The sequence below is a fragment of the Ovis canadensis genome, chromosome 12 (genome assembly GCF_042477335.2).
Source record: "Ovis canadensis isolate MfBH-ARS-UI-01 breed Bighorn chromosome 12, ARS-UI_OviCan_v2, whole genome shotgun sequence".
NCBI lineage: Eukaryota > Metazoa > Chordata > Mammalia > Artiodactyla > Bovidae > Ovis > Ovis canadensis.
Genome location: NC_091256.1, coordinates 42203579 through 42220286, shown reverse-complemented (window position 1 = coordinate 42220286; position 16708 = coordinate 42203579). Strand labels below are relative to the sequence as shown.

At 48.2% G+C, this 16708-nt stretch overlaps 1 protein-coding gene across 1 annotated transcript in view; it reads left to right on the top strand.

The window, feature by feature from the left end:
• The window catches only part of KIF26B (kinesin family member 26B), a 508474-nt gene that overhangs the window by 473170 nt on the left and 18596 nt on the right, over positions 1 to 16708 (top strand). The window contains exons 11-12 of the mRNA XM_069545500.1: positions 11138 to 11300; positions 12256 to 15664. Coding sequence (XP_069401601.1) covers positions 11138 to 11300; positions 12256 to 15664 — 3572 coding nt within the window. The remainder of the gene's footprint in view (positions 1 to 11137; positions 11301 to 12255; positions 15665 to 16708) is intronic.

The following is a 16708-nucleotide window of genomic DNA, read 5'->3' as shown; positions in this document are numbered from 1 at the left end:
TTATCCTCCTTCCCTCAGTCTTTCCCAGCATCAGGTTCTTTTCCAGTGAGTCAGCTATTTGCATCAGGTGGTCAAAGTATTGGAGCTTCAGCTTCAGCATCAGTCCTTCTAGTGAATATTCAGGGTTGATTTTCTTTAGGATTGACTGGTTTGATCTCCTTGCTGTCCAAGGGACTCTCAAAAGTCTTCTCCAGCAATTCAGTTTGAAGGTATCATAAAATTAGTGCAGAAATAAATGCAAAAGAAACAAAGGAGACCATAGCCAAAGTCAACAAAGCTAAAAGCTGGTTCTTTGAGAAGATAAACAAAATAAACAAACCATTAGCCAGACTCATCAAGAAAAAAAGGGAGAAGAATCAAATCAACAAAATTAGAAATGAAAATGGAGAGATTACAACAGACGACACAGAAATACAAAGGATCATAAGAGAGTACTATCAGCAACTATATGCCAATAAAATGGACAATGTGGAAGAAATGGACAAATTCTTAGAAAAGTACAACTTTCCAAAACTGAACCAGGAAGAAATAGAAAATCTTAACAGACCCATCACAAGCACAGAAATGGAAACTGTAATCAATAATCTTCCAACAAACAAAAGCCCAGGACCAGATGGCTTCACAGCTGAATTCTACCAAAAATTTAGAGAAGCACTAACACCTATCCTACTCAAACTCTTCCAGAAAATTGCAGAGGAAGGTAAACTTCCAAACTCATTCTATGAGGCCACCATCACCCTAATACCAAAACATGACAAAGATGCCACAAAAAAAGAAAACTACAGGCTAAGATCACTGATGAACATAGATGCAAAAATCCTTAACAAAATTCTAGCAAATGGAATCCAACAACATATTAAAAATATCATACATCATGACCAAGTGGGCTTTATCCCAGGGATGCAAGGATTCTTCAATATTCACAAATCAATCAATGTGATATACCACATTAACAAATTGAAAGATAAAAACCATATGATTATCTCAATAGATGCAGAGAAAGCCTTTGACAAAATTCAACATCCATTTATGATTAAAAGCCTCCAAAAAGCAGGCATAGAAAGAACTTACCTCAACATAATAAAAACTATATATGATAAACCCACAGCAAATATTATCCTCAATGGTGAAAAATTGAAAGCATTTCCCCTAAAGTCAGGAACAAGACAAGGATGCCCACTCTCACCACTACTATTCAAAAAAGTTTTGGAAGTTTTAGTCACAGCACTCAGAAGAAAAATAAATAAAAGGAGTCCAGATTGGGAAAGAAGAAGTAAAACTCTCACTGTTTGCAGATGACATGATCGTCTACATAAAGGAGAGGTTCTGCAACCCTAAAGACTCCACCAGAAAATTACCAGAGCTAATCAATGAATATAGTAAAGTTGCAGGATATAAAATTAACACACAGAAATCCCTTGCATTCCTATACACTAACAATGAGAAAACAGAGAGAGAAGGAAACAAATCCATTCACCATTGCAATGAGAAGAATACAATACTTAGGAATAAATCTACCTAAAGAAACAAAAGACCTATATATATAAAACTATAAAACACTGATGAAAGAAATCAAAGATGACACAAATAGATGGAGAAATATACCACGTTCATGGATCAGAAGAATCAATATAGTGAAAATGAGTATACCACCCAAATTCCCATATAGATTCAATGCAATCTCTATCAAGCTACCAATGGTATTTTTCAGAGAACTAGAACAAATAATTTCACAGTCTGTATGGAAATACAAGAAACTTTGAATAGCCAAAGCACTCTTGAGAAAGAAGAATGGAACTGGAGGAATCAACCTGCCTGACTTCAGGCTCTACTACAAAGCCACAGTCATCAAGACAGTATGGTACTGGCACAAAGATCAATGGAACAAAATAGAAAGCCCAGAGATAAATCCACACACATATGGACAGCTTATCTTTGACAAAGGAGGCAAGAATATACAATGGAGAAAAGACAATCTCTTTAACAAGTAGTGCTGGAAAAACTAGTCAAACACTTGTAAAAGAATGAAACTAGAACACTTTCTAACACCGCACACAAAAATAAACCCAAAATGGATTAAAGATCTAAATGTAAGACCAGAAACTATAAAACCCCTAGAGGAAAACATAGGCCAAACACTCTCTGATGTAAATCATAGCAGGATCCTCTATGACCCACCTCCCAGAGTAGTGGAAGTAAAAGCAAAAATAAATGGGACCTAATTAAACTTAAAAGCTTTTGCACAACAAAGGAAACTATAAGCAAGGTGAAAAGACAGCCTTCAGAACAGGAAAAAATAATAGCAAATGAAGCAACTGACAAAGAATTAATCTCAAAAATATACAAGCAACTCCTGTAGCTCAATTCCAGAAAAATAAGTGACCTAATAAAAAAAAATGGGCCAAAGAACTAAACAGACATTTCTCTGAAGAAGACATGCAGATGGCTAACAAACACATGAAAAGATGCACAACATCATTATCAGAGAAATGCAAATCAAAACCACAGTGAGGTACCATCTCACGCCAGTCAGAATGGCTGCTATCAAAAAGTCTACAAACAATAAATGCTGGAGAGAGTGTCGAGAAAAGGAACCCTCTTACACTGTTGGTGGGAATGCAAACTAGTACAGCCACTATGGAGAACAGTGTGGAGATTCCTTAAAAAACTGGAAATAGAACTGCCGTACAACCCAGCAATCCCACTGCTGGGCATACACACTGAAGAAACCAGAATTGAAAGAGACACGTGTAGCCCAATGTTTATTGCAACACTGTTTGCAATAGCCAGGACATGGAAGCAACCTAGATGTCCATTGGCAGACAAATGGATAAGAAAGCTGTGGTACATATACACAATGGAATATTACTCAGCCATTAAAAAGAATGCATTTGAATCAGTTCTAATGAGGTAGATGAAAGTGGAGCCTATTATACAGAGTGAAGTAAGTCAGAAAAACACCAATACAGTATATTAATGCATATATATGGAATTTAGAAAGATGGTAATAATGACCCTTTATGTGAGACAGCAAAAGAGACACAGATGTAAAGAAGACTTTTGGACTCTGTGGGAGAAGGCAAGGGCAGGATGATTTGAGACAATAGCATTGAAACATATATACCATCATACGTGAAATAGATCGCCAGTCCAGGTTCGATGCATGAGGCAGGGTGCTCAGGGCTGGTGCACTGGGATGACCATGAGGGATGGGATGGGGAGAGAAGTGGGAGGGAGGGTCAGAGTGGGGAACACATGTACACACATGGCTGATTCATGTGAATGTATGGCAAAACCCACCACAATATTGTAAAGTAATTAGCCTCCAAATAAAGTAAATTTAAAAAAAAGAAAAAATCACTTCTTCAGTGCTCAGCCTTCTTTATGGTCCAACTCTCACACTGGTACTTGACTACTGGAAAAACTATAGCTTTGACTAGGTGGACCTTTGTCGGCAAAGTGATGTCTCTGCTTTTTAATATGCTGTCTAGGGTTGTCATAGCTTTTCTTCCAAGGAGCAAGCAGCTTTTAATTTCATGGCTGTCACCGTCCATACATGCACAATATGCAGTCACCACACACAGTGATTTTGGAGCTCAAGAAAATAAAATCTGGCACTGTTCTATAGTATTTAATATAGAATTCTATAGTATTTAATAAAGAGCTCTCTGAGAGATCAGTTAGGCTAACTGTGACCACTCTTAGCACCTCCACCAACAGATGGTTTCAGGTTAGGTAAGGCATGAACTCATACCAGGCAGCATATTGGTTGGATCACAAAGGCTGGTCCTTCAGTTGGCAGTGGGTGGTTCTCCACATGGTCCTCTTCTAAGCTCTCCTCTGATGAGCGGTCTCACCATCTCGCACACTGCTGCATGCCAGTGCTGGCAGAAGCACCTCAAACACACATGCCGGATGCAGGCAGCTATTCTAGCCAATGGTTTATTCTGAAAGCCAAAGTCACCCTCATTGGAAGACCTGAGAACCATGTTTCTCTATCAAGGTTGCCAGGATTATGCACTCTTGTTCTTAGCATCCCACAGCACAGACCAGCTCACACCGTTTGCAGTACAAATGGAGTAATATCTGAAACTGAGTCAAAAGCCCTTTAACTTCATGAACTCCTTTTGGGTATGCCAGTTGGATAGCTTGGCCTGTACCAAGCTTTGGGCTGTTCTGTAGTACCAGAAACTGGAAAATTCGTGCCCTAAAGTGTTGGCATCCTTGAGGGGAACATTGCCGAGAAATGGCCGTTCCTGCAGAGCAGACAGCTTCCCGGGCAAAAAGGCATGTGAAGTCTTCTCCCAAACATGTATATGTCTGTGAAGCAACCCTGAACAGGGGACCACCCATCCCTTACAGGGAAATAAACTCAAGTGAAGTGGTTTTTCCCTTGTGGACATATGTGTTTCAGCATCACAGCCCAGTAGTCTCACAAGTAAAGACAAGCAGAGGCATGAGAGTTGTCCTCACCTGGGGGCCTGGTGACTCAGTCTACCCTCTGCACAATGAACACTCTTTCTAGTGAGAGAGAAAGAACCACTCAGATGTGGACCACCTGGGCCAGGAGCACTGGGTTATAGGTCCTGGTGTCTTGGGACCCTTTTCCTCAATACTTGAGCTGGTCTCGGGGGGACACTGGTAACTCTTCAGACAATAGTAGAAAAGGATGTTCACAGACCAATAGGATGTGAATGGGAAGGAGGCAGGGTCAGCGGGAGAGAGGCTATAGCGGAGCCAGAAACTAGGCCAAGTTCATGACTTTAGCCTATCTCTGGTCCTTCTTTTCCTTTCTGTTCTTTCTTCTTCCCTGGTGGTCAGTGGGTAGCTGCAGGGGCCTGGTGTTTGGGGTCTAAGGCTGGGAGATTAGAATCTTGGAGCTGGATCCATCCTTGGGATCTCTTGCCCTCATCTCAAGCTCTGTTTGGGGCTCTGCAATACATTCTGGCAGTTTACAGGTAAAATGGGAGTTCAGAGTTCATATCCTTAACAACATGAGGGATACCGGAATTTTCCTGGCATATAAACACTGGTTGTTATCTTGATCTGACATCTATAAGAATTCTGTGTGTATGGTTTCCGTTCTTCGATGCCAATGATGTATTGCTTAAAAATAAACAAGCACTGTCTCCTTTTTCTAAAAAAGAGCATGCCTGTGTGTATGTCTGGGAGGTCACATGTGTGTATGTGTTTGTGATTTTTATGTCTGCTGCCCACAGGAATCTTTCTCTTGCACATTGTTCTGGAGATTAATTTTCGAGATTAACTAAGTTCCTTTCCTTTCATTTCATTAGGAATTAATATAAGTCACTTTGCTTTTTTTCTGTGCCCTCATTGTGTTTGCATTAAAGGAGGCATATTTTTTAAAAACAGATCCATGTCTGTAAGTGGACATTTATGGTGCTCTGCCACAAGAATGAGGCCTTGAAGAAGGGCTGGCCCATCCAGGGTGCTGTATTTGAGTTGCTCAACTTGGTGATTTAGAGCTCACTACTTTTCAAAAGAACATGGTCAGTAGATGCCTTTCTTCCCATGTCGAGAGTTCTTCACCTCCTTTATGGGGAAGAAATATATTTAACAGCTGTCATGAAAGGAACATCTATTTTCTTATGAAATTACCTGGCCAACATTGTAAATGTGTGACTCTGGAGGTTCTGTACCAACTTACCAGTTGGGACAGTTTCCCAATTCTCAGGGTCAGTGAACAATGATCTTGAGATTCCAGATTGTCCTTTCAGAAAGGAATTAAGAGTTCTGTTGGGTTTAGGGGGAACCTCAAGCAAATATATCCCTGGATGCCGGGCCACGTAGGAGAATCTCAGCCAAGGAGAGAACTGTGCTGTGCCCATTGAAGTCCGGGTGTTCCCAGCCATCAGGGAGTTACAGTGATGGTGGGGACGCTCCCAGTCTTGAGGGTCTTTCTCTATCATGTGCTGTTTTAGATTTGCTCTTCTGTCATTGGCTTTAATGGATGGTATGATAATGAGTCGGTTTTTAAAATTTTATTTATTTTTGGCTATGCTGGGTCTTCATTGCTGCTCTCAGGCTTTCTCTAGTTGTGGGGATTACTCTAGAGAGTTGCAGTGCACAGGCTTCTCATTTCAGTGACTTCTCTTACGTGGAGCATAAACTCTAGGCTCCTGGGCTTCAGTAGCTACAGCATGCAGCCTCAGTAATTAGGGAGCACAGGCTTAGTTGCTCTGTGGCAAGTGGAATCTTCCCAGACCAGGGATCGAACCTATGTCCCCTGCATTGGCAGGTGGATCCTTAACCACTGGACCACGAGCAAAGTCAAATAACATGTGTTTACACATGTGTCTCCCTCACTGGGTGGTAGGCTCTAGGGCCTCTGCTCTGCACACCCTCAGAGTCTGCAGGATGGCTTCCTGAGGGTCCACATTCATCAAAATGTTATTTGAGTGAGCCACTGTAGACATTCACAACTTAATGAGTTGGAGGGTGAGCAGCTTCATAGGCCCTTGAGAAGGATAGCCTCTGCTTCTGTATCACATAGGAAGTGAACGGGGCAGTCGCTGATGACTGTGTCCTGGTGCTTGAGTGATTTCTAAAACCAGCCCTTGTTCCTCTGCCTGTTTCCATGCTGCTGATTTTACAAGCTCTCCCTTCAGGAAACATCTGAAAGAAAGATAGATGAACTGACAGAAAGACAACATGAACAACTGTCAAGTCAGAAAGAGATTGTTGAATAGGAAGGAAATGGCAGCCCACTCCTGTATTCTTGCCTGGAGAATCCCATCTACAGAAGAGCCTGATGGGCTATAGTCCATAGGGTCACAAAGAGTTGGACATGACTGAAGCGATGGAGCACGTACACAAGGAAATTAAGACATACCTCTGTGTTCTTGTTGATAACTTTTTGGCGCTCTGTCTAAAATGAAACCACCCTTTGTCAATACTTTAGAGCACGGGTCAATGGACTTTTTCTGTAAAAGACCAGATAGCAAATATATGGACTCTGTCATGACTAGTCACCTCTGCTGTTGTCATGTGAAAACAGCCAGAGACAATCTGTTAACAAATTGGTGTGGCCATGTCTCAATAAAACTTTATTTACAGAAATAGGCAGGGGCTTGGATTGGGCTGGCGGGCCTCAGTTTGTCAGCTTGTGTCCTAGAGTACTACGTGCTCTGTCATGTTCTTATAAAATTAATGAAAATTTACTCATTATGCTATTTTTTTTTTTACTGTTCTCTTGCTATGGCTAATAAAAGGTTGACTTATTTTGAAAAGCAAGACATTTTTCAAAAAATTGTTTTAAAAAATATGTGCAGTGGGGTGGGAGGGAAGTGGAATATGTGTGCATAGAACATGCCTGTCTGAAAGAAGAGCAGCATGGTCCTTCCCAGACCCCAGTCAAGCCTACTCTGTCACCTGTCCCTTCCCATCCCGCCGAACCTGTCCTTCTCGCACGGGTCCCCAAGGCTGAGTTCTCACCCACCCTGGCCCTGGGGCTCGGCGGCCAGCAGTTCTGCACCTGTGCTGTCCTGTTCCTCTTGCCTTGGCGTCTATGCAGAGGTACAGACTGAGTTTGAACTGATCACTGCCCTAGAAACTTTCCACTCTTTTTATTTTCCTGCCAAAGACAGTGAGTTAAACCTACAGTTTGTCCCTTCTTTCACCTTCTCTCCCCGACTTAATTGTCTTCGTTCCAAGTTAAAGGATCATGATGAGGTAGAAAAAAATGAAAACTTTATAGACACCATCTTTCACTCCCATCAGGTATGTTTTAGAGTCTAGAGAGGCCCATGTGAAACAATCTTGCTGGCAGTTTTACTGGCTTTCCAAAGGAGAGCTAAAATGCTCGTTGCCAAGCAACACACAGGCCCTGGCTTCCTCCAACAATGTGGACTTAAAAATAAAAATTGTCCTATGATTGACTTATGAATGGGGGAATCATGTGGAAACACACAGGGCAAACAGTTAGATACAACAATGCTCTATCTGTTTATTTTGTCTTTGGTATCTTTTCCTGGGGCCTTTACAGGGCCATGTGGATAAATAACTGGGGTGTGCCTTCAGCAGAGCAACTGATGAACAAGACTCATCCGTAAGAACTTCATAGTACAGTTGATCCTCAGAATCATTTACAGATTCTATGTTGTGAATTATGTTCAAAATCCATAGTTTTATTGTAATTTGCAGACATGCTTAGTAATAAAAAGTTTGAGCCACCCAATGCACATGTTCCCAGCTGAGACTGGACAAGCCAACAGCTTTGTCTTCTTGTTTCACCTCTCATCATGTAAACAAGGGTCTTTTTTGCAGTCTATTTAGTGACACTTTTTTGTCTTTCTGTGCTTTTTGTTGGTGAGTTCACTGTGTAAAGTAGCCCCCAGGTATAGTGCTGCAGTTGTCTAGTGCAAGAAGGCTGTGATTTACAGAAAAAATACATGTGTGAGAGAAGCTTCATTCAGGCGTGATATAGTTCTGTTGGTGTGAGTTCAGTGTTAATGAATCAACAATATGGTACATCCAGGAAGAGGAAATTCACTGATGTATATGCATCAGAGTTCTGGAAAGTACTTAAGTAACATCGAAGTGCATAATGATACTGTGGAAACGGGCTGTATTGGTGGATTCATAATATGCCCAGTGTTTTTTTTTTTTTCTTTTAAAGCATAGTGGAAAATATTGTAAGGCTGAAAGCCAAAGAAATTTATGGTCATGTTACCCAGAGTCAAGGAAATGTTAAATCCTTCTCAGCTAGTGTTTTATTATATAGAAGGTACATATAATTCATTATCTATAAGAAATGGAAATTAGGATGTCTTTAAATAGATATGCACATAAAACAAGGTTATGTGTTGATCAATTGATGAAATATTGTGACCCAGGGGTCTCAGGAACATAAACCCACATATTTCCCCTAGGGGCATGGCTCAGCATTCACTAGCTCAGTGTTCCTGGAGATGTAATAAAAATAACTGTCATGACTAATAAGAATTAACCATATATGATCACAACTTAACTCTGATGGGATGTATCACCCACTTCCCGTATGGAAGACAAAGGCTTAGACTTGTCCATGTACAATGTCTGTACTGAGAATGTGTGCCCGGAAAGAGACTTGACTTCCCCATCTGGTTGTCAACTCTGGAGGTTTCCATGATGTTCCTGATAGACATTTTGAAGGAAGATAAATGTTCAGAGCTAGGACCTAGGGCTGGAGGGCTCCTCCTCAATACCCACTTACTTTCCTGTCCAAGTCAGTTCAAGCTGCTATAACAGAATCCCATAGACTGAGGAACTTAAGTGAATTCCTCACAGTTCTGAAGGCTGGAAATCTGAGATCAAGGTGTTGGAAGATTTGTGCCTGGTGGGGCCCTGCCTCCTGGCTCATAGGTAGCTATCTTCTCACCGTTCCCTCACATGGCAGAAGGGACAAGGAAGCTCTCTAGGGTCTTTTGTGTAAGGGTACAAATTTCACTCATGTGGGCTCCACCCTCATGACTTAATCACCTCCCAAAGGTTCAACCTTCAGATACTATCACATGGGACATTAAGTTGCAACACATGAATTTGGGGGAGATGTAAACAGTCAGTCCATAGCATTGTCGTTCCACCACTTTTATCACTGAGTGTTTTCCTTGAAGGGAAACTATGATATATTTTAAATTGCACTGGCACTGAGCCATAGTGAGCCCAGTATCTCTGAACTGACACCTTAATTGGTCCCAGATGGAAAGGGAAAACTATTGCTCTTACACGTCTTTTCTCCCCGAAGGTCCGATGCAGGTCACATGTGAAGTGGTTTTCTGTCTCTGAGGTCTAATCTCTGCTGACAGGGGCCTGCATGTCAAACTGGGTCTCCTGAGCTGGACAGTCTCTCTCCAGAGAGCTGACTGGGGTGCGGGGGGGCTGAGGGAGGAGCCAATGGCTGACTGCTGAAAGTAGTGAAAGTGTTAGTTACTCAGTCGTGTCTGACTCTCTGTGACTCCGTGGACTGTAGCATGTCAGGCTCCTCTGTCCATGGAACTCTCCAGGCAAGAATACTGGAGTGGGTAGCCAATCTCTTCTCCAGGGAATCTTCCTGACCCAGGGATCAAACCTGAGTCTCCTGCACTGCAGGCAGATTCTTTACCATCTGAGCCACGAGGGAGGCCCTGACAACCTGATTAAAACCTGAGGACAAACCCCTCTCCTCTGGCAAAACAAACTCAACACAAGGCATGGGACGCAAAGAGGCTCCATCAGACTTCTGGATCAGGGACGGCTCCAGAGACAAAATGGCATTTGGCAGCAGTTAAGAGGCAAGAGTTGATGATGACGTAAGCAGAAGCCTCTTAAAAGCAAGGCAGGAAGAATGTCAAGACTAGCTCAGGAATGAAAAAAAAAAAAAAAACATGAGTTGTTCCTTCATATCACTTTTTAGAGAGCCTAGAAATACCATCTGTAAACTCCTGGGCCTCATTACTCAGGACACTGGCCCCACACAGCACCTGCAAAATCCCTAGAGGAGTCCCTTCTAGAAAGTTCTGCCTTCTGTTGCTGATTAAGTGCTTGGGTCTATGTCTGTGTGCCCCCAGTTTTAATCAGGAATATGAATACCTTTTCCTTTGTCACTACCCTGTGCAAATATATGTTAAGAGACAATGGCAATAAAGTGGGTGCAACTCCTTGGCAAAAGAAACCTTGCCCTGTATTATAAATACATAGCTCTTCAATACAAGTTCATAGCTGGGAAAGTGCTTTTTTTTATGGCAGGGATTGCCTGGTGTGGAAATTTGCAGAGAAAGGCCTGATGTGCAGACAGCATGCCCAATCACGGGTCACAGAGTTGCTCTCTCCCCATCCCTGCCTCTCATTTCTATTCCCAGGCCTCATTTCGGGCAGTGTCATATGCACAGACACACAGGAATATCCCATCACAGCCAGGACAGTGGTGCCAAGGGAGGTGTTCTGCATGCTTTCCATCCTTGGGGTTAGAAGCACTGGCTCAGCTGCCAACTACAAATTGCTTCATGTAGAAGATGATGTTAATTAGTATGCATTAAAAAAAAAGAGGGGGATAAAAAACCACTGCCCACAGCAAGCCATGTAGGGGCCCGAAGTCCTACCCTGACAGCCAGAGTGAGGCATGGCCCACTAATGCAACCTTAATTCACTTTGTTGGCAGAGAAAGCAAGCTCACCATGCTGCTGCGGGAGTCCCTGGGGAACGTGAACTGCCGCACCACCATGATCGCTCATATCTCTGCCGCCGCTGGGAACTACGCCGAAACCCTGTCCACCATCCAGATCGCCTCGCGAGTCTTAAGGATGAAGAAAAAGAAAACGAAGGTAAGGGGTTTGCTGGGGGTGCGGAGGAGGAAACAGCTTTCGGAGACCTGCCCTGGAACTGAGTCAGAAAGAGTGGAATCAATATTTCTAATCCCCCAGCACCAGGGGCCTGGTGAGCTTGGCTGCCGAAGGCCTGGCTCAGCGTCCACCTCGAGGTATACAGAAGTCCCGTCCCCCCCGACTGCTGGTGATTTCCTCAGTCATCCAGCCTGGACTCCTAATGGGGAGTGCTTGGTTCACTTTAGAGAGTTTAAACGATTGCGACTTGGAGGTGAAACTTTTTAAGAGCGATGGGAAATATCCATAGTCTGTATCTTGCCTATCTTGGTCCTTCAACTGATTGATCCCAAAGGGGACTGTTAGTTTACTCCTTGCTCAGATGACGCTACTTCCCGTGCATTCCCAGGAGGACTTTTTCCAGCCAAGGGGTGTTGTCCTGTTAATTCAGTGGTTGATTCTGGTTGATGAAACCACTGGGCTCATTTTCTCAGGCAGAGGCAAAGCCAGGACAATGGCGGTATGACAAGAATGCCTGAGAAAATCATTATGATTGTGGTCAGTCTGGTCTGTGGACAGCTGGTGATTTGTGGGGGCTTTTCCCCCTCCTTTATATATATAGACACACATATATTTGGTCAAAAGCACATCTTTCCAACCAGTGTCCCCTGGCACAAACTGTCATACATGGCTTGGGGGTGCAAACTAGTGACCCCCTCAAGTCCTTAGGAGGTCATATGGGACCTGGGCCGGTCACCTCCTTTCATGAGCAGCCTCTGCTTCCCCAGTGTGCTTCACAGTAGTATGAGGGCATGACATGCAGAGCTGGGGCACCTGGCCTAGCACACCCGGGTAATGGCCCGGGTTCTGGATGGCCTGCGTGGAGCCAATGGCCTCCGCCAGTCACCTGGCCGGTTGCCCCATGACGCCACACTAACTGTTTCCCTCTCACTCACAGTACACATCGAGCTCCTCTGGGGGAGAGAGCTCCTGTGAGGAAGGCAGAATGCGCAGACCCACCCAGCTAAGACCCTTCCACGCCAGGGCCGCCGTTGAGTCAGACTTCCCCATCCCTCACCTATCCAGCGACCCTGACTACTCCTCCAGCAGCGAGCAGTCCTGCGACACGGTCATCTATATCGGGCCAAACGGCACAGCCCTCTCTGACAAGGAGCTCACTGACAACGAGGGGCCCCCAGATTTTGTCCCTATCGTGCCAGCCCTGCAGAAGGCCAGGGGTGACAGCCGGTCCACGGAGGCCGGAGAGGCCGGTGCCGGCAAATCAGAAAGGGACTGCTTGAAGTGCAACACTTTCGCCGAGCTGCAGGAGAGGTTGGATTGCATCGATGGCAGCGAGGAGCCCAGTAAGTTTCCCTTTGAAGAGCTGCCAGCCCAGTATGGGGAAGAGCAGGCAAGCAAGAGTGTCCCGTTGAGCCAGGCAGCCGGGGCAAGCCCGCTCTGTGAGTCTGATAAGGAAGATGATGGCTCAGACGGCCAGCTGACAGACAGAGAAAGTGCGGAGCCCCCGGCCTCCAAGGTGCAGAGGAATCACTCCCCGGTCCCTGCCGCATTATTCACCAACAGCCCCACCCCTGCCTCACCCCGGAGCATCCCCGGCAGCAGCAGCCAGCACAGTTCTTCCCAGCTCGCGCAGAGCCCCAGCCTCCGGAGCAGCCGGGAAAGCCTGAACTCCTGCGGCTTTGTGGAAGGCAAGCCCAGGCCCATGGGCTCCCCCAGGCTGGGCATCGCCAGCCTGTCCAAGACCTCAGAGTACAAGCCGGCCAGCTCTCCTTCCCAGAGATGCAAAGTCTACACCCAGAAGGGGGTCCTGCCTTCTCCGGCCCCGCTGCCCACCTTGAGCAAGGACTCAGGCATGGTGTCTAGTGAGTCCCTGCTGCAGCCCGAGGTACGCACCCCCCCGGTCGGAATGAGCCCCCAGGTTTTGAAGAAATCCATGTCTACTGGGAGCGAAGGGTTCCCAGAAACCCCTGTAGATGACGATCATCAGGCAGCAACTTCCCCAGATTCCAAGAAGGAGATTCTGAGCACCACAATGGTGACGGTACAGCAGCCTCTGGAGCTGAATGGTGAGGACGAGCTGGTGTTCACGCTGGTGGAGGAGCTGACCATCAGCGGGGTGCTAGACAGTGGCCGCCCCACCAGTATCATCAGCTTCAACAGCGACTGCTCGGTGCAGGCCTTGGCCTCAGGCTCCCGGCCTGTCAGCATCATCGGCAGCATCAGCGAGGACCTGGAGTGCTACTCAAATGTGGCTCCGGTGTCCGAGGTCAGCATCACTCAGTTCCTGCCCCTCCCAAAGCTGAACCTGGACGAGAAGGCCCGGGAGGTGGGGAGCAGACGTTCTTCCATCAGCTCCTGGCTGAGTGAGATGAGCACAGGCAGTGACGGCGAGCAGCCGTGCCACAGTTTCATAGCACAGGCGTGTTTTGGGCACGGGGAAGCAATGGCAGAGCCTCCGGCCTCAGAGTTCGTCGGCAGCATCCAGAACACTGCTGTGGTATGCCGGGAGAAGCCCAAGGCAGGCCCCGACAACCTGCTCATCTTGTCTGAAATGGGGGAAGACTCCTTCAACAAGGCAGCCCCCATCAAAGGCTGCAAGATATCCACCCTGGGCAAGGCCATGGTTACCATCTCTAATACGGCCAGTCTGAGCAACTGCGAAGGGTACATCCCCATGAAGACAAACATTACGGTATACCCCTGCATTGCCATGAGCCCCCGCAACGTCCAGGAGCCTGAGGCGTCCCTGGCCACCGTCAGCTCAGTCCCCAAAGCAGCCCAGTCCCAGGAGAGCAAGGAAAGTGGTGCAAAGAAAGAGATGAAATTTGAGGACCCCTGGCTGAAACGAGAAGAGGAGGTGAAAAAAGAGAATGCTTATCCCAATGAAGAAGGGAGTAGGTTTGAGACAGCCACGGGACCCCCAAAGCCTGAAGCCAGAGCAGAACAGGACAAGAAGGCCAGCCCCAGTGACAGGCTGAGCAACAGTAGCGGTGAGGTGTCTGCCTCCCCAGGTGCCGACAGCTTCAAGAGAGTGGTGGATGGCTGTGAGATGGCCCTGCCCAGTGTGGCTGCCCAGAGCCCCGTGCATCTCAACAAAAGCCTGAAGTCCAGCAGCCTTCCCAGGGCTTTTCAGAAAGCCAGCAGGCAAGAGGAGCTAGACAGCCTCTTCTACCATTGCGCCTCGGAAACCAACGGCATTGGCTCGGCTTCCAGCACCCAGCCCTCCAAGGCCAACCTGGAGAGGAAGGTGGCATCCCCCAAGCACTGTGTCCTGGCTCGGCCCAAAGGGACTCCCCCGCTGCCCCCTGTCCGGAAGTCCAGCCTGGACCAGAAGAACCGGGCTAGCCCACAGCACAGCGCCTGCAGCAGCAGCTCCAGCAGCCCCTTGAACCAACCTGCACCCTTCTTGGCCAGCTTCCCCGACGAGCCCAGCGGCAAGACGAGGGATGCCAGCAGCAGCAGCAAGCTCTTCAGCGCTAAGCTGGAGCAGCTGGCCAGCCGGACCAACTCTCTGGGTAGGACCACAGTCAGCCACTACGAATGCCTCTCGCTGGAGAGGGCGGAGAGCCTGTCCTCCATGAGCTCCCGGCTGCACGCGAGCAAGGACAGCACAATGCCCCGCACGGGGAGGAGCCCGGGCCGCAGCGCCGGGGCCTCACCCACCAACCCAGGCCCCACGCAGTCGGCCGGGGCCTCGCCCAAGGCCAGCCAGTCCAAGATCTCCGCCGTGAGCAAGCTGCTCCTGGCCAGCCCGAAGGCCCGCAGCCTGTCCACATCCACCACCAAGACCCTGAGCTTCTCCACCAAGTCCCTGCCGCAGGCGGTGGGCCAGAGCTCCGGGCCGCCCCCCGGCGGGAAGCACATGTCCTGGTCCACCCAGTCGCTGAGCCGGAGCCGCGGCTCGGGCCTGGCGTCCAAGCTGCCGCTGCGGGCAGTGAACGGGCGCATCTCGGAGCTGCTGCAGGGCGGCGCGGGCGGGCGAGGGCCGCCAGGGCGCGCGGGGCCCGAGGCGGAGGAGCGCGCTGTACCCACCGACGAGCGCCCGCCGCCCGCCGCCCCGCTGCCCTCGCCCTACAGCAAGATCACACCGCCGCGCCGGCCCCACCGCTGCAGCAGCGGCCACGGCAGCGACAACAGCAGCGTGCTAAGCGGGGAGCTGCCGCCCGCCATGGGCAAGACGGCGCTCTTCTACCACAGTGGCGGCAGCAGTGGCTATGAGAGCATGATGCGCGACAGCGAGGCCACTGGCAGTGCTTCGTCCACCCAGGACTCCATGAGCGAGAACAGCAGCTCCGTGGGCGGGCGCTGCCGCAGCCTCAAAGCCCCAAAGAAGCGTGCCAACTCAGGTAGACGTGGGCACCTGGTGGGCACGGGGTGGGCCCTGGGATGCCGGGGTGGGAGCCCAGGCACCCCTGTTCCTGCCACCTGTCACCTGCTGGGGACAGAGCCATCACTGACAAAACCGACCTTCTGTCAGGGCATCGCTCAGGCTTCAGGCTGTGATGCTCGTCAGTCTCAGCCCAGAGAGAAGGCAGGCCCCCAGGGCACCGCTCCTCAGTCACCAGCCCTGGGTTGTCGGGGGTGGGGGGGCCGGGGGGGGGGGCCGGGGGGGGGGAAGGGGACGGGAAGAGGCCTCTTCCTGCATGAGATCTCCCCATTCTGGGCCCAGACACCTGGTTTCTCTGCTCAAGGACCAAGAATACTGCAGCTTAGAACCACTCAAGGGATCAGGTCATTGTAGCTACCCTTATGTGGAGAAGGAAATGGCAACCCACTCTAGTATTCTTACCTAGGGAATCCTGTGGACAGAGGAGCTTGGTGGGCTGCTGTCCGTAGGGTCGCACAGAGTCGCACACAACTGAAGCGACTTAGCATGCATGCATGCATTGGAGAAGGAATGGCAACCCACTCCAGTGTTCTTGCCTGGAGAATCCCAGGGACGGGGGAGCCTGGTGGGCTGCCATCTATGGGGTCGCACAGAGTTGGACACGACTGAAGTGACTTAGCAGCAGCAGCAGCAGCTACCCTTATGACCCAGTGGCCCCCAGAGCCTAGCAGCCGTTCTCTGAGGTTGAATGAAGCCCACTGTCTCATGGAAGGTGCAGTGGGGGCAGCCCCTCCTCCACACCACTGCCCCCTCCACACACACTGGTGGAACAGTCAGGCTCCCACCACAGGCTTGAAATATCCAACATTCATACACACACACACACATACACACACACAGCACACCGCCCCCTCACTATGAAACCAAAATGCATGCTTTTGGAGGAAGTCTTTGCTGTGTCCAGGAATCTCCTATCAAAAGACAAATAAGTCCTCTGGAGGAACTGCCATGTATAAAGCCCACTGATTTGTCTCGTTGGAGTTTGGGGGAACATGTGACAGTA